At 44.0% G+C, this 18,597-nt stretch overlaps 1 protein-coding gene across 1 annotated transcript in view; it reads left to right on the top strand.

Annotated features, from left to right (window-relative positions):
• Positions 1-18,597, top strand: part of rab11fip4a (RAB11 family interacting protein 4 (class II) a) — a gene marked incomplete at both ends in the record, with an annotated part of 65,045 nt that overhangs the window by 5,159 nt on the left and 41,289 nt on the right. Inside the window, one exon of the mRNA XM_084072900.1 lies at positions 16,728-16,815. Coding sequence (XP_083929026.1) covers positions 16,728-16,815 — 88 coding nt within the window. The remainder of the gene's footprint in view (positions 1-16,727; positions 16,816-18,597) is intronic.

Genomic DNA, 18,597 nt, shown 5'->3' with positions numbered 1-18,597 from the left:
GTCTGTCTGTCTGTCTGTCTGTCTGTCTGTCTGTCTGTCTGTCTGTCTGTTCCTCTCTCTGCTGTGGTCTGGCTCTCATGTCTGTCTGTCTGTCTGTCTGTCTGTCTATCTGTCTGTCTGTCTGTCTGTCTGTCTGTCTGTCTGTCTGTCTGTCTGTCTGTCTGTCTGTCTGTCTGCCTTTCTATCTGTCTGTCTGTCTGTCTGTCTGTCTGTCTGTCTGTCTGTCTGTCTGTCTGTCTGTCTGTCTGTCTGTCTGTCTGCCTTTCTATCTGTCTGTCTGTCTGTCTGTCTGTCTGTCTGTCTGTCTGTCTGTCTGTCTGTCTGTCTGTCTGTCTGTCTGTCTATCTGTCTGTCTGTCTGTCTGTCTGTCTGTCTGTCTGTCTGTCTGTCTGTCTGCCTTTCTGTCTGTCTGTCTGTCTGTCTGTCTGTCTGTCTGTCTGTTCCTCTCTCTGTCGTGGTCTGGCTCTCATGTCTGTCTGTCTGTCTGTCTGTCTGTCTGTCTGTCTGTCTGTCTGTCTGTTTGTCTGTCTGTCTGTCTGTTCCTCTCTCTGCTGTGGTCTGGCTCTCATGTCTGTCTGTCTGTCTGTCTGTCTGTCTGTCTGTCTGTCTGTCTGTCTGTCTGTCTATCTATCTGTCTGTCTGTCTGTCTGTCTCTCTCTCTCTGTATCTGTTTGCATCTCTTCCTCACACTCATCTTGCGTTCTCTGTCGCCATAGTGATGGTAGCTTGGCAGGGAGTGCATCATAGGTGGTGGAATGGTGGGCTGGTAACCAGCGATAAGGGGGATGAAGGGATCCTCCTACCTGCACTAAACAGCCAATCACCATAATTGCCGGTGATTGGCTATCTCTGACTGTGGCTGGCTTATTTGGAAGGAACGCTCTCTCTCTCTCCGGTGTTGCCAAGTCTGCTTATTATAAGCGACTTTGGGCTTGTTTTCCTGCAAAGTCGCTTGTAAATATTGGTAGTTGCGGGCTGCGTTTTTTTTTTCCAGGCTTGTTTCTAAAGTGTAGTTGTTTATTTGGGCTTGCTGCCTGCAGCTTAACCACTTTAACCCTATGGTACATCGGCTATTTGGAAATGGCGTATGGGGGGTTCCTGGCACAAAATATTTTCAGATGGCGGTCGGTGGCCAAATACATATTAATTTGGGGCCCCTTGACATGAAAATGTTTGAGAACCGCTGGTCTAAAACAACATTAGACAATATAACGTTCGACTGACTGCCCTAGTTTGGCCTTGTTTTTTTTCCAAAGACCTGGTTGCTTGTTTCTCTCGCAAAATCTGGCAATGCAGCAGCCTCTCTCCACAACCCATGTCCACTAGCCTCCAGTCCAGATCCAGTTAAACACCCGACTGGAGTCTTTCCAGCTTGTGGATGCAGGCAGCATTCAATGCACAGCCATTGTTCTAAACCATTGCTCTGTTTCCTCTTGGCCTGATTCGCTAAGCCCTGTGTCAGCCAATCAGGCTGACCCAGCATATGCACACACACACACACACACACACACACACACACACACACACACACACACACACACACACACACACACACACACACACACACACACACACACCGTATATATAGGTGTGCCCTGGGATCTTTTGGCTATATGCCAGGTGTGCCTTGGCACCAAAAAGGTTGGGAAACACTGCTGTAGAGTCTATGGGCGTAACTTTGTCCATACTTTTTACTGTCTATGGTTTAGAATGATAATAATACCTAAACATCCTCATTTTACATATGCTAATTGTTTAGGAAACAGAGCGTTATTGTGAAGGTTTTTTTTCAGGCACAAATCATCCTAAATTAACAGCATTTTCCAGTCATTAGATTTGATTTAGTTGGTAACTGCATTATTGAATTGGGAAAAGTAATTAGTTATACTACTAGTTACCACAAAAATAAGTGTAGTTACAGTAACATGTTGTTGCTTTGTAACACTGTCACTCCAAAAAGTTGTTATTTGAAGTAGATTGTATGCGCTGCCATCTTTATTGTAGCTCGGAAATTGTTGCTATTACCTCTCTCCATCGGAATAGACATACAAGTTAGGGATTGTAATAGCTTTAAGGATGGAGTAGTGTAGTACAACAATAGATCAGTAGTATAGACCCAGCATGACCTTGTTTGTCAGTTTTATCTGCTCTAATAGGCCCCCCCTCATCAATTACCCGGCAGTATCAAGCCCCCAGAACCCAGTAGTTTCATTGAAGCCAAATGGACATGCTGCCCATTCATGGTACTGCAGCTTAGGGGGCCCAACACGAACGAGCGAAAACGGTTTCGACCAATGGGCTCGACTCACGAGCATGGGCCCAAAATAGGCCGCGCCCACCAAATTTCCAACCCGGAAGAAGGGGTTATTTAGGTCCATGCGCTGGGTGAGCAACTCAATGCAAGTGGATGGAAGGAGATTTCGGGTGCCCTCTCTATGGGCAGTATGTATCTGACTGACCCTGTGTCTGACTGTATCACACAGTGCGACGACACAAACAAACAAGAACACATACTGTTGTTGATGGGAGGGATGCATTGCAAATGATGGGGTGTACACTATGTAAACAAAATAAATGCCTGATGCTCTCTATGTCAGGTTGTAATAAAACAATTACGATAAAATAAACTTGCAGTATAGCGAAACATCTGAGTAAAGACAGTTATTTAGTGTGTTCATGTATTGTTAGCACTCAGTGTGTGTGTGTGTGTGTGTGTGTGTGTGTGTGTGCGTGCGTGCGTGCGTGCGTGTGCGTGTGTGTGAGTAGGTGAGTGTGCGCTGTGCCTGTGTGTGTGTGTGTGCGTGCGCAAATGATACAAAGAACTCAGTTCTGTGGGAACTAAAGGATGCTTAGATCGTTGGTTCTCAAAGTGGGGTCCGGGGACCCCCAGGGGTACTTGAGGGGGTTCCAGGGGGTCCCCAGCTAAATGATGGACAGGAACCAAATGGACCCTTGTGGGTCTGTAACTCTGAGAGTGTACAAATGGAACCAAATGGACCCTAACGGGTCTATTTGGTTCCATTTGTACACTCTCAAAGTTAAATTAACATTGATTTTACAATAAAAATTGGGGTCCCAGAGATAGAGATGCCATTAAATGGGGGTCCGTAGCCTAATGCATGTCAATTGGGAGTCCTTGAAATTAAAATGGTTCAGAATCACTGCTAGAGCCGTAAAAATCTTCTCTTATTGGGGTCCCTGACTTATCATTTCAAATGGGGGTCCGTGGGCTAATACGTGTCAATTTGGGGGTCCTTGACATGAAAAAGTTTGAGAACCACTGGGTTAGATGAGTCATCATCATCCGTCCTGTTCTCAACAAATGAAGGAGTAAAGGTGCTGCGCTGGCCAGCAGTACTCCACTGGCCAGCGGTACTACTGGCCAGCAGTTCTCCACTGGCCAGCGGTACTACTGGCCAGCGGTACTCCACTGGCCAGCGGTACTACTGGCCAGCGGTACTCCACTGGCCAGCGGTACTACTGGCCAGCGGTACTCCACTGGCCAGCGGTACTACTGGCCAGCGGTACTCAACTGGCCCGAGTGCTTGTTTCCCAGGATGAATCACTGCCCGGTGCATTCTGCTTCACTTTGATGTGCATTTCCCTGCCATGGTGCAGGGAGACTGACCTCATCCAAGGTAAACTAAATGACAATGAAAACAAAACCACTCCAATCACAACGTGCTTTTAAAAAAAATGTTCCATGTCAACGAATCATTATAAATTCTAATCGATATTTTATGAATGACTCGATTCGTCTGACTAACCACTATTTTATACTTTGTCGCACACGGTGTCGCGCAAAAATAGCTCACAATTCTCACAATAGCTCACAAAGTTTGTGATGCGTTGTGATCTTCTAGATATTCTATTTTCCACAATCTTTGCTGTTGTATTTAAAAGAAAGAAATAAAGGAAAACATATATAATATTTGATAATTGTATTTAAATCGATTTGTTCCAGTAACTGCACATTGCATTCCTATAATCATGTTTACCTGTAAGATATGGCATTTCCCTGTCATGGTACACGTGGTGTCTTCTAGTTTGGCAGTGGCTGCTGCGTACTGTAACACATGATGTCCTTGATGGTTTGATGCAGGTGAACATGACCATGTGCCAGCAGCAGTCACAGATCTAAACCCACCAGAGCATCGGATAACTATACCTGATGAAATATACCTGTGGTAGAAATGAATGGTATTCACATGCCACGTTGCCATGTTTGAGAAAGTAATGTCCCAAGCAGGAGTCGAACCCAGACTCCCAGTGGTAGTGGATTTAGAATCTAATGATTAGCGAGGTGCGCCACTGAGGCCGGTGCTGAGATTGGGTATTCGGGCTGTATTAGAATGTGACGTCCTAACTCTTCTAATGTAGAGGAAAGAAGCCCCCGCCCGCGCACCCGCCCAACTACATGCAAAAAGGCTGTTCGCGTCGGGGAAAGGTTGTACTTCCGCACGGCGCGCCCTGGCCATGCCGCTCAGAGCCCTCGATGTGAGCACCTCCCTCATTTTAAGGTCTTCCAGGAGGATGTTATATGCCATAGCCCCGGTTTTATTGGCATTTAGCCCAAGCCCAACCTTGGCACACAGTCTCCACTTTGTTCAAGAGCTCCGGTGCCTGCTTTACATGGTCAAATAGCAGGTACTGTAGATGTCATCATCCGCATAGTCTTGGTCCGTTAGGACATTGGTTCTCAAAGTGGGGTCCGGGGACCCCTAGGGGTACTTGATGGGGTTCCAGGGGGTCCCCAGCTAAATGATGGACAGGAACCAAATGGACCCTTATGGTTCTGTAACTCTGAGAGTGTACAAATGGACCAAATGGACCCGTTGGGTCCATTTGGTTCCATTTGTATATTCTCAGAGTTAAATTAACATTGATTTTACAATATGAATTGGGGTCCCAGAGGTATAAATGCCATTAAATTGGGGTCCGTAGCCTAATGCATGCTAAACTGGGGGTCCTTGAAATTAAAATGGTTGAGAATCACTGCTAGAGAGCCATAAAAACCTTCTCTTATTGGGGTCCCTGGCTTATCTTTTCAAATGGGGGTCCGTGGGGTAATAAGTGTCAATTGGGGGTCCTTGACATGACAAAGTTTGAGAACCACTGCGTTAGGACTAGTACAGCAAGGAGTTGTCATACTTTGGTAATTACTGTACCTGTCCTGTACGATTTGTACTTGTGTTTCATTTGTGCTTGTTGTATGCACTTTTGTTTTTGATAAATGGTAGGTTACATTTTGATAAATGGGCAAGAGGAAGTGGCAAACTGGGACAGATTATTCACAAGGCATTAAACCTTTCTGGTATGAAAATATGTCTCATTAAGACACAAGTATTTAATAGCCTAAGACAAACAGTTAGTGGTGTTATTGCCCCGCCAGTTTGTCTGTAGGCGTTTGATATCTAAATGGGCGAAGAGAGCAGAATTAAGCTATGTTGACATCTCCATTTAAGCCTTTCTGTTGAGCTGGCACTGAGCCGTGAGATGCTGACGCGCGTGTGTGTGTGTGTGTGCGTGTGTGTGTGTGTGTGTGTGCGTGCGTGCGTGCGTGCGTGCGTGCGTGCGTGTGTGTGTGTGTGTGTGTGATAACATTCATCAGACAGACTGTGCATACAGATGCCGCTGCATATGCAGGAGTTCTTATAAGCCGTGCTGCTGTGAACAGACATCTATGATCCATTCATTGGGATCCACATAAGCTGGTTTCACCATAAAAAAAAAACGCTTCTATTTCCTGGATGTCCCCTCAGTGTTGCTGTCTCAGCCGACCATACGCCATAAGCCATATTTGACAGATTGGATTTGATATGCGATGATTTCTTTGCTCTTACGGGCACGTTTGCATATCGTCAGGCTAAAATCTTGACAATGTTTTTTTTTTTCCATAGCTTTGCTTCGTGTACGGCATGCATGCCCTTGAGCACCGTCACATTTAATCTGAGACGGAGGTCGCATTCTCATTCCGAGATGTCGGTCGTAGAGCAATATTTTCCTGGTCTTTAAATCAAACAAGTTTGTTGTATCGTAGCCTTCAGTCCCGGCTGGCTCACGCTGCGCGGCTGCAGAAAGAGTTATGGTAATCAAGTCACATAAACCACGATGCCAGCCACATCACTCTCAGTAACCATAAAATGAGTTTGCAGCTCTTGTGTGTGTTCATGGATTGTTAGCGTGTGTGTGTGTGTGTGTGTGTGTGTGTGTGTGTGTGTGTGTGTGTGTGTGTGAGTGTGAGTGTGTGTGTGTGTGTGTGTGTGTGTGAGTGAGTGAGTGAGTGAGTGAGTGAGACTATAAAACAAACAGTGATAATAACACACTTATTGTTATCGGACTTAATGTAAAGAATGTCTTTCCCACTTAACACATCGGGTGCCGATCACGGTCTGGACCGTGTTTTCACATAGTAGCGCTCTGGTGCCGAACACGGTCCGAACCGTGTTTGGTGTCTTTTTGTTTTTTTCGTTTTTTCCCATACGGGAGGGGCTGGAGCAGCTTTGGGATCACCCGCGGTGAATCTGACAAGGATGGGCCAGATGCATCATCGTGTCAAAAAACATGGCGCACATCCGCTTCCGCTCTATTTCCTTCTCTAAAACCCCTATAACTCCGAAACTTTTTACGCTGGGGAAAACGACTTATTTTGTGTGCACGATCGCTCCGCCATTGTTACTCGCGTGAGCGATGTTATCGTTCCAAGCGTTAGCCAGCACCATCGGCTAAAATGGAGACATGCTTTTTTTTCTCATGGAATGCACGTCGTGGGGTCTACAGCTTAAACAGCGCTGCGCAGCTCAACGGTGAGACTCCGGCACCGAATGTAATCTGTTATTATAAAATGCTGGCACCCGATGTGTTAAGCACTGTATGCTTCATCATACGGCTAATAGTGAAAATAGCTAATGTGCAAGATCACAGCGTTTCGCGACCTGTTATGAGTTTGTAGATATATTAGGTGTACAATATAAATAGGCCTACAATAGCTATATTAGCTATTTTTGAAATCTTAGAAGATTTTGAAAATGTTCCACTTATAATGACAGGCCCAAAAATAGGGTTAACCACTTAAACCCCATATGGTTGATATGGAAGTCCCTCAGGGCTCTATACTAGTGTCTTCTCTGTTTTCTGTTCAGGCTTTTGCTGAAAATAGCCGGTCGAGTTGTGGGCTTGTCGGTCTGCTATGTTTTGTGAAAGCCTCCCCCACAACAAGGATGCTGGGGGTTTTAAGTGGTTAATCCATTTAGACCACGAAATAATCTGTCTTTTTCTTTTTTAACGTTTCTTTGGCTATTCAAAAATAGCAGATCTAAATAGCAGATCTGCTATTTTTAGAAAAATCCTGAAAATTTGTGCGAATCTTTTATATACATTTTTAACTCAAATCTTTGCTTCTGGGGGTCCCTGGAACAAAATATATTTAGATGGGAGGGGGTCCGCGGTCAAATACATATTATTTTGGGGGGTCCTTGACATGAAAAAAGTTTGAAAACCATTGATAATATAGCAACTTAAGTAAAAAAAAAAATACTAAAAAAACTTTAGGAAAAAAAACCTGTTAGGATTTAGAAGACATTTGTAAAATCCCCAGAAGCAAAGATTTGAGTTAAAAACTTTAGATAAAAAAAATATATATATATTCAAACTAAAGATGTGCACACATTTTCAAAAACATAGCACAAAACCAAACCCTTTCATGAGGAGGAGAAGCTATCAAAGGTTTATTTCTGAAGTATTATGCGACTCATTCCTCCGTTCAAGCAATGAAGTCCAGTGGTCTGTTGAATCCACCTTTTCTATTCATATACTGCCTGTATTTTCTCGTCTGGGATACGTTGATAGCATGTGTATTTTCAAAAAAATAGCAGAGGCGCTATGAGCGTGTAGATCTGCTATTTTTTGAATAGCCCAAAGAAATCTTAAATATATGACAGCGACGCCTTCCCGGATTGAGACCTGAAGCCGATTCTACATGTCTCCTAAATCTCAACAGTATTCTGAAAAACGTATGTTTCTATATCAGTGGCGCTCAAACTTTTTCATGTCAAGGACCACCACAATTATATGTATTTGGCCGCAGACCCCCATCAAAATATGTTGTTCCAGGGACCCCCCAGAAGCAAAGATTTGAGTTAAAAATGTTCGCTTTAAAAATATATATATTCAAAGATTTGCACACATTTTCACGATTTTTCAAAAATAGCAGATCTACAAGCTCGTAGCACGGCACTTGGTGCCGCGCTATGAGCTTGTATATCTGCTATTTTTGAATAGCCCAAAGTGTAAAATAATGCTTTTTAGCTTGAATCTAAAAATGACACAGTTCCAGGTCTTAATGGGTTAAGCTGTATCGTGTGCCTGGTGGATGTGATGTTATTCTAAGTGTCAGGAGTGCCTAGTCAACACTGTGTGTGCTGCTGTGTCAAGTCTGCTTGTAGAGAGGAAGGCACTGACGTTGCCCTGGGGAGGGAAGCCTGTTGCCAAGGCCAGCATCAGTGTTTCTAGAACCATCTGGGGAGGGAGGCCTGTTGCCAGGCTCAGTACTTCTTCTGGAACTATCTTCAGTTCCTTCGCACCAGACATTATCTGGACTGGCGCTGGTCACTTAAGGGAGTAGTTCACCCCAAAAAATACTTATTTTCTATCAATTACACACCCCGTGAAGCCTTGAATTCATGGATTTTTTTTTTGTCGCATTCCCTGCCGGATCATCGGTCAATAGGAGACTCAGTAGGAGATATATATATATATATATATATATATATATATATATATATATATATAGACAGTTTGTTATGTCTAAATTAAAACCTTCCAGTTGTATTGGCTGCGCTGTTTGTTCTCTGGTCCTCTCAGAATCAGCTTTCAACTTTATTGTCACATCACAGGGTCTCCAGGTGTAAAGAAGTGGGTGAATTAATGTTTGTGCGTGTGTGTGTGTGCGTGTGCGTGTGCGTGTGCGTGTGCGTGTGCGTGTGCGTGTGCGTGTGAAGAGAGAGGATAGAGGTGGAGTTTAGAGCAAGAGAGAAATAGGATAGAAACAGGTTAGAAATACATACAGATAGCATGCTCTGGTATAATGATTACATTATAAAACATACATTAAACACTTTAGCCCTATTTTATAACCACCGCCATGTCCACCTGAGTGTGTTCATTTAACTCTGAGAGTGTACAGAATGGTACCAAAATGGACCCAAAGGGTGTACTTATAGGAATAGATGGCTATGTTTGTTGGAATCACCCTTCCCTGCTTGTACAGTACATGTTAGCTTTTGAAGTTTTCCGATCTCTCATTCCGACTCTCCCATCATCCTCCCCCCATCTCTCGCTCTCAGCGTGCGTGTGTGTGTGTGTGTGTGTGTGTGTGTGTGTGTGTGTGTGTGTGTGTGTGTGTGTGTGTGTGTGTGTGTGTGTGTGTGTGTGTGTGTGTGTGTGTGTGTGTGTGTGTGTGTGTGTGTGTGTGTGTGGGTGGTTTATAGTGGAGCTCAGTGGACGTCAAACATGCACTAGTTATTTAGAAGGACATCTAACACATGTCTGTGCATGTGCCTCATAGACTCATAGTCTCTCTCTCTCTCTCTCTCTCTCTCTCTTTCTCTTTCTCTCTCTCTCTCTCTCTCTCTCTCTCTCTCTCTCTCTCTCTCTCTCTCTCTCTTTCTCTTTCTCTTTCTCTTTCTCTCTCTCTCTCTCTCTCTCTCTCTCTCTCTCTCTCTCTCTCTCTCTCTCTCTCTCTCTCCAGCTCTCAGTTCTTCAATCATCTCAGCTCCTCACTGAATGTATTAGCATTAAACAGACTGAATATTGCCAAAGCTGTGTGCAAAAAAACCCCAATAACTGTATGATTTTGTAGATAGTTACAGTACTGTTATGCCATTAAAGAAGCATGCTGACACCACTAGAGGCACATAATTAGGCCAGTGGTTCTCAACCTTTTCTGGATCAGAGCCCACTTGAAAATAATTGTGTGTGTGTGTGTGTGTGTGTGTGTGTGTGTGTGTGTGTGTGTGTGTGTGTGTGTATGTGTGTGTGTGTGTGTGTGTGTGTGTGTGTGTGTGTGTGTGTGTGTGTGTGTGTGTGTGTGTGTGTGTGTGTGTGTGTGTGTGTGTGTGTGTGTGTGTGTGTGTGCGTGCGCGCGCGCGCGCGCGCGCGTGCCTGCGTGCGTGTGTCTTTCTCCTTGTGTAGCTCCTCCATGCTGTTGTAGCAAGGACACTTCTGTGATGATGGAACATGTTGTAAAGTTGTACAGTAGCAGGCGTGTGATGATTAGAATCACTTCATTCAGTGTTGAAGTGATTCATCACGCCAGTGGGCCGTGGTGGTAATACACTGACTGCTAAAGCGTGATCGCGTTACAAATAAATCCATGCAGCGCCATAAAGCACGATGCCGTTAAACGATGTGATCTCTAATGTTGGCCGACTGCGACAAGATTTCAGTTTCGGGCTAGAAGAATCTAGCCCAACAGTGCCTGTTGTATGTAGGTCTGCGGTTACTGTATGTTCCTTGATGAGAGCCAGATAGGTGTGGTGGTAGAATTCAAATCTATGTGTTACACTGTGAAATCTAGCTCTCAAAACAGAATCTGATTCTATTAATAAAGTTCCTGCGTTGTGAGTGATTGATCGCTTATGTGTCAAAACATAGTGATCTTTTTTTCCAGTTTACAGCAGGGGTCTTCAACAGGGGGTCTGGGACCCCTAGGGGGTCCTCAGAGTTACTACAGGGGGTCCGCCAAATCTTTATGTGATATGATTTTTCTTTTTACCATCCACTCGAAACCTACCCTTTTCTGAGGAGAACTTTTGCCAAAAATAGCCAATCTACAAGCCCACAACGCCTTGAGGCGTTGTGGGCTTGTAGATCGGCTATTTTTGGCAAAGAGGTATAGGTGTAGAGGGGAAAAAGAGCAGACCAAGTAAACAAAAAAAAAGTATAATTTACTTGAGCACCTGCCCCTCAAAATGTCTGTGCACGCCACTGCACACACAATAGTGGTGGTCCCCAGGTTGCTCTTAGTCAGGATGGTGGTCCCTGGGTCAAAATCAGTTGAAAACCCCTGATGTAGGGCATTCATTTACAACAAAAAAAAACCTTTGAACACAGAGATACTACAAGGTTTCTGCCCCGCAGCAACGCTCTTTGCTCTTTTATGATGCCACGGAGGGAACACACAACTCATTCATGATTCATTCTTTTGATAGAGACTTTCATCTCCCTTCACTGTCATCTTCTCCTTGTATGCAAAGTACCTCATCATCTCAACATGATTTGCTGAATGTCCAGAGTTTTCAGTTTTTCAAAGATCACGACAGGACAGCAGATCTACAAGGTCATGTGTCGCATTGCGGTGCATTGTGAGCTTATAGATCGGCTATTTTCGTGATTTTTTTTGGTATCGAGTTTAAGTTGTATTACATTTCTTCTCACACCTGTACTGGTGTTAGACACTATCACACAATTATACACAATATATTCACAATTATTTATTAAATATTGATTGATTGATTGAATACTTTATTAGTCAGAAAATGTAAACAGCACGAGGTACAATCAAACATTTAGGCTAAAAGGATAACACACATAAAAGTCCTGTTTCATCAACATAGCATAAAAAAATAACACAATAATACATATCATCAACAAACATGAAACACTATATGTAGCGTTTTATCATTTTGATATCATCGCGGCACATTTGGTAGCCGAAACTCAACTGCGTCAAATGTTGTCAAAGGTCTTAGAGTGGATTTGTAAAGCTATTTTTCAAACAAGCTCATAGGACTGTAAAGTATATACCCTTTAGTATGCGGCACCAACAAGGAATGCTAATGTTGTTCCAGCCTTGCTTTGGAGTGCCGCGCAGGGAGCTGAGATGTTAGGAGTTGAACAGTACCAAGGGACCAGCCTGCGCATTGAATTTTTCATGGTTCTTACTTACGTAACCATGGATTCCGATGAGTGAAAAGAGAAAAAAAAGTAAAGCAGGCTCTAGCTCAGCAACGGGAGACATCCCACTCAGTGAAGCCAGAAATATACTGTAGTCGTGTAGGGAAATACAGATTCATGTCTTTCGCAATGCTTCCATATAGAGTGTGTGTATATATATATACAGCATTAATTCCATTTCATATTGAAAACAGGATGGAGGACCTAGCTTTGATCTGACCTCCAACTTCCAGAAATCCTAGTTTGTGAAAGTGTACACTCATTTGTTTTTAATTTGAGCCAAACTTCCACTTTCTGTGTATATCTGAAAGGTTTAAATTACAGTGTTGAGACGAGATGCTACAACATATCACACTGGACATTTATGGTGCAGCCGGAACTTTTCATTAGCATTTACCGCCAGTTAGACAGAATTTGTGGTTGATTTAGGTCAAGTCTGTGTGTTTCCCAAGAATGTAAATTATTATCTTGAGTTATAATTGATTACAAGTTAATAATACGTTGCAAGTTTACAACAAATATGACCTCAGCCAGGTGTGTGTGTGTGTGTGTGTGTGTGTGTGTGTGTGTGTGTGTGTGTGTGTGTGTGTGTGTGTGTGTGTGTGTGTGTGTGTGTGTGTGTGTGTGTGTGTGCGTGTGTGCGTGCGCGCGTGCGCATGCATGTGTGCGAGCTCAGTGATCCTTCAAGGTTATACTGTCCTGTCTATGTTTTGATGGATGGTGTGTGTAACTCTGCACTCCCCTGACCACAGCAAAGCACCAAAACTGCTGCAACACACACACACGCACGCACGCACGCACGCACGCACGCACGCACGCACGCACGCACACACTTGAACTTTAACCATATTTTGTTCTTTGGCTGTTCAAAAAATAGCAGATATACAAGCTTGTATACAGACGCGTCGCTAGGTCTCTACTAGGTTGGGGGCTTAGCCCCGCAGGCAACGGGCACATGCACGCGCGCCTCCCCCCGCGCGCGCAAATCGCGGATTTCGCGGATTTGGGTGCTTTTTTCCCCCTTTTTTGTTACTTTATTTCGGTTTTAGGGTTAGGGGTAGGGTTAGGTTAGGGTGATAGATATATCATTCAAAAAAAAAAAACTTTTTATTTTTTTTATTTTTTAAATTATTTCATTGGTGGCTTTGGATAAAACATTGGTGGCTATAGCCACCGAAGCCCCCGCCTAACGACGCCACTGCTTGTATATCTTCTATTTTTGAAAAATCCCTGGCACAAAATATTTTTGAGATTGGGATCCACAGCCAAACACGTTTTGGGGGACCTTGTGAAAAAGTTAGAGAACCACTGAAAGATGGATAGTCACACTGACACTAGCATAACAATTATCATCGATCATATAGTGTGTGTTCGGATATATGGTCTCTTTGGGCCGGTGTCGGGTGGAAAACTGGAATGTCCAAAATTACTTTTCAGGATTCAAATTCAAAAGTATAGCAAAAGTAGCAGATCTACAAAATGGTAAATTTATATAGCGCTTTTATCCAAAGCACTTTACATAGATTGTGCATTACATTCACCCACCGATGGCGGAGGAAACCATGCAAGGCACCAACCTGCTCATCGGGAGCAGCGTCTTGCTCAAGGACACTTCGACAGCAGTGGCGTTCCCAGAAAGTACATTTAGGGCAGGCGAGATTTTTTTCTCTACCCCCCCCCCCCCCCCCTCCGAAGGAGAGGGGGGGTACTCGGGGAAAAATCTCGGGGGGAAATCTCGGGGGAAACAAGTTAACAACAACAATACACTGACTACAAAACGTTAATAAAAACAATATGCAAGTATAATAAATCAATCAATAATTAAGCAGTGGTCTCTTCATGTTGTTACAGTAGTTTAATAGCTCAAGCTGCTCTCAGACTCAGAGCCCCTTTTATGCGAGGTGAGTAGCCTACAGGTGATGGCCCAGACCCCCAGCTGGCTCTCCTGGCACCCCATGAAAATATAAAGGCACACATTTGCATCACTATAGGCGACGTCGCTCTGCGGAATGGATACGGTAGTGATTGGCTGCGACGAGGAGGTCCGACGGCCACTCTTCTCTTTGGATTTTTTTCACTGCCTGTTTTTCAGTCTTTTACTTTATTTTCTAGGGGAGGCTAAATTTTAGTTGGGCAGGCGGCCGCCTGCCCTGCCTCTATGGTGGGTACGCCACTGTTCGACAGTAACTCTTCTGGGGGAGCCCGGGGATCGAACTGGGGAACCTCACGGCTTCCATCCAGCCGCTGTACCGGCCACTCTACCCCTGAGCCACTAGTCCCTAGTCTGGGAGTCTTCGGCTTGGATCCTGGACAACAGGGGCGCGGCCACTGAGTTCTGATTCAAATCAACAGCCAATGAAGAAAAGGGGGGCGGGATCCACATGCAGTGGGTGTTGCATCTAAATAGGATCGACGGGAAGCAATAAGCTGAATTCCATTCCCCAAAACTCGGTCACTCGCTCACTCTCCTCGCTTCCTCCACTCGCGCCTAAGCCCCGCCCCTGCGAGGAGCCGAGGATTATTTGAGAGGACGAGTGGTCGAGCGGTTTCCCTCAAAGGATCGGACTGCACTCAGCAGCGTCATTTCAAAGCGACGGCAAATTCCGCGATCACTTATGACATTTCACACAGCTAGACCAGAGCCGTGGATGAAAATATACATGCATAGAATAATATGCAGGTATAGAATTATACAGAATATAAGAATAGACAATTCCTCAATGGGGATGGCCACATCGTTATCTTTATAGTTAACATTGTTGTGCAAGGCCATTTATTCCTGAAATAGTGAATGAAGCGCCAGGATGAGCAAACTTACATTTATGAATTTAATCCTGACCTGTCCCTCTTTTTGCTCGTACAGTCCCCAGAACCCCAGTACAAAAATGTACTCCATGAAGTGTAGATGAGTGTCAAAAAGGAAACGTCGCAGCCGAGGGGCGCGCAGAACGGTGGATGCATATTTATAGCAGAAACAGCTTCACATTTAACTATAGCCATACTCATTCAAATATGAACAGATTCTTAAAATGTAACATTCCCTATTAGCTGTGAAGGGTCTTCTTTCACGTGTATCAGTCATGATTGTTTCGCCATCAAACAATAACAAGCAAAAAGGAAATATCGGCGGGTCCTTCTTCTCCATTGCGGTGCTCGCGCACCTCTCGTCCTAAAACACCTTCCCCCCAGGTCTAATCTGGCGGCCTCGGCCCGCGAAAAAAATGGGCCAGTGTGTTTTGGACGAGCGTTCCGTTTTCCACCCGTTCTTTTCTTTTTCTTTTTCTTCGTCCCAGAAGTTAACAATGTTAACATAATCTTTGTCACAGTAATTTATAGTAGTCCGTGCACTGCATTGAGGCATGCACGAAGAGAAACTATCAGCTTTTGAGACAGAATAAATGTGCACAATATATTTTACAATGTATAATTGTATTATGCTTTATATCATACAACGCAATAAAGCCAGTGGCTTGTTGCGGTCTTTTCAGTTACTTTACACTGTGTGTGTGTGTGTGTGTGTGTGTGTGTGTGTGTGTGTGTGTGTGTGTGTGTGTGTGTGTGTGTGTGTGTGTGTGTGTGTGTGTGTGTGTGTGAGATGCGCAACGAGTGAGCGGCGGGGGCGAGGGGGGGGGGGGGGGGGGGTTGTGGCCGGTGTTTTCGGCACATGTGGAGGAGGAGGACCATGTATACGTCACGGGAGAAGGAAAAAAAAAAAAAAAAAAAGTGTACACGTGATGCGTGAAATCTGCCGCGGAGGAGCTGTTGAGAGTGGTCGAGGATACACTTGATGTACACTCGCTCAATGCGGAAGTGGAGAGCCTCCTCGCCTCCTCCACTCGACTCCACTCGCCTCCTCCAAGACGCACATGAACAATTGGACCGCGACTACTTCCGGTTCGAAGTCGGAGTGACCGAGTGGGAGTGAGCGAGTGGCCGAGATTTTCGGTATTGGAATTTGGCTATAGGCTCTATGCACAGCAGCCATATTGGAAATAAATTGGGCCTCTTCTTGCTTCCTTCACAGGTGTTACCAATGATTCTAATGAAGGCTCTGTTCCATTCTGGCCAGGGTGCTGATATTGTGCATGTTGGCTCACTAGAAACACTCCATTTTGGTTCCCAAATGGCCCCTTGTGGTGGGTGTGTAACTCTGAGAATGTACAAATGGAACCAAATGGTTCCATTTGTACACTCTCAGAGTTATGGGGGTCCTTGAAAATAAGACAACCACTGTGCCACACTAAATGGAACAGGGCCTTAATTAGTAGTATTGGTAACACCTGTGAAGGAAGTAATGAAAGGGCCCAATTCATTCCCAATATGGCTGCTGTGCATAGAGCCTATTTCCCCTTGAGAAATTTCGGCCGCCATTGTTGTGTACTGCTGTTTGCCTCTCGTCGGACTTTTTAGACGGGTTTGCACAGCTCTCAGACCGGTAAGAGGCGTGTCCGCTCAGATTCTGACCGTCAGTTACCTCCCGCCCACAAATACCAGGGCTCTGGCCCAGAAGTTTCCTCGCCAGAGCTGGCGAAAACTTCTGGGAACTCAGATTACTGCCGCCCCTACAAGTGCAAAACGTGTCGCTTTGCGCTGCGTTTCGAGCTTGTGGATCTTCTACTTTTTGTGTGACGCTGTAGTATGATCAAGCAGGGCGTTAATTTACGGTAAAAAAAAAACACAAAAAGTTGGTATATGGAGATAAGAGGTTTCAGCGACGTTCATGCAAAGCTCGATAAAGTCTATAACACACTGATCTCTGACTCTCTTTGCAGGTGAAGAAATTGGCTAAATACCTGGACCCCAACGCTCACGGGAAGATCAACTTTAAAGATTTCTGTCACGGAGTGCTGGCCATCAAAGGTAAGAAAACGGACGCGTGTAGGAGGACATTTATTTTGTTAACCCATTAACCCATTAAGACCTGGGACGCATCTGTGTCATTTTTAGATTTGAGCTGAAAAAAGCATTATTTTACACTTTGGCTATTCAAAAATAGCAGATATACAAGCTCATAGCGCGGCACCGAGTGCCGCGCTACGAGCTTGTAGATCTGCTATTTTTGAAAAATCAATAAAGTTTGTGCAAATCTTTGAATATAATATTTCTAAAGCGAACATTTGTAACTCAAATCTTTGCTTCTGGGGGGGGGTCCCTGGAACAAAATATTTTGAGATGGGGGTCCGCGGCCAAATACATATCATTTTGGGGGTCCTTGACATGAAAAAGTTTGAAAACCACTGACATAGCAACATAAGTTTTTTCAAAAAAACTGTTAGGATTTAGAAGACATTTTGTAGAATCGGAACCTCAGGCCTTAAATATTTGAGTTCTCTACCGACTTCTTTTCTTCTTCACCTCCTCCTTCTCCTCTGATCAAAAAGGAGAGCTCCCCCAACGAACGGTCTCTTCTAGGAGAGAACATGAATATGAATAAACTGCAAAAACCCGCACCTCTGCAGTCTGTGGCTAAATCTATTTTTGTATAATACAGTAACACAGCATCTGTGCTCGTCGCTGTATGAGCGCGGGCGCTTTACATGTGTGAATGTGCTCCAGTATCACCCCCCCCCACACACACACACACACACACACACACACACACACACACACACACACACACACACACACACACACACACACACACACACACACACACACACACACACACACACACACACACACACACACACACACACATACACACACACACACTCATATTCATAACATAATCGTCTCTGTCGGGGTGGAGGAAACCTCATGTGGCCAAAACAGTTACTTTTTCAAGATTCAAATAAAAATTAAAAAAGCGAAAATAGCAGATCGACAAGCAACCCGAGCTTGTAGATCTGCTGCTTAACCCATTAACACCGGGAACGCATCTGTGTAACCACTTAAACCATTACTTTGGCTTTTCAAAAATACCAGATATATATATCGAGTGCCACGCTATGAGCTTGTGGATATGCTATTTTTTTTTGCAAAATCTTGCAAGTTTGTGCAAATCTTTGAATATATATTTCTTTAAGTGAACATTTGTAACTCAAATCTTTGCTTTGTTGATTTATATATTGTGGTATTGCTACTTTTACTTAAAGGTAGGGTAAGTGATATTTTTGGGTTAAAAGAAAAAGTATTTTGCTAAAAGGTTAAAGCACTATATTCTGATAGTAATCATTGCTATAGAGTGTTTAAGCTTCATTTTTATAGTGTTCCAGTTCCAATTTTGTCTGCTCATTTCTTAGTGTCATCACTTCCAATTTCACTTGTTTAATCTATATCCTGATTGAGTTCTCTATCCTGATTGGATACAATTGGAAATTAAACTGAAACGAAAATGCATTTTCTGTTTTATAAAGAGCTGGAGAGACAAGGAGAGTCCGTTTACTGAACAAACACTCTATAGCAATGAGTACTATCAGAAAATAGAGCTATTTAACACTTATTTTAACCAAAGCAAATCACTTACCCTACCTTTAAGTAAAATATCTGAGTACATTTGTAGATATGTCCCCGGATTGAATGGGTTAAGGAACACAAAAAGATAAGAGATAAGATGATATGGAGATGATATTGGGGCGGCAGTGGCTCAGGGGTAGAGTGGCCGGGTAGAGTGAACTGGAAAACCGCAAGTTTCCCAGTTCG

Source organism: Gymnoscopelus microlampas (assembly GCF_963454915.1).
Source record: "Gymnoscopelus microlampas genome assembly, chromosome: 11".
In the NCBI taxonomy this organism is placed as follows: Eukaryota; Metazoa; Chordata; class Actinopteri; order Myctophiformes; family Myctophidae; genus Gymnoscopelus; species Gymnoscopelus microlampas.
This window is presented reverse-complemented; position numbering and strand designations above follow the sequence as displayed.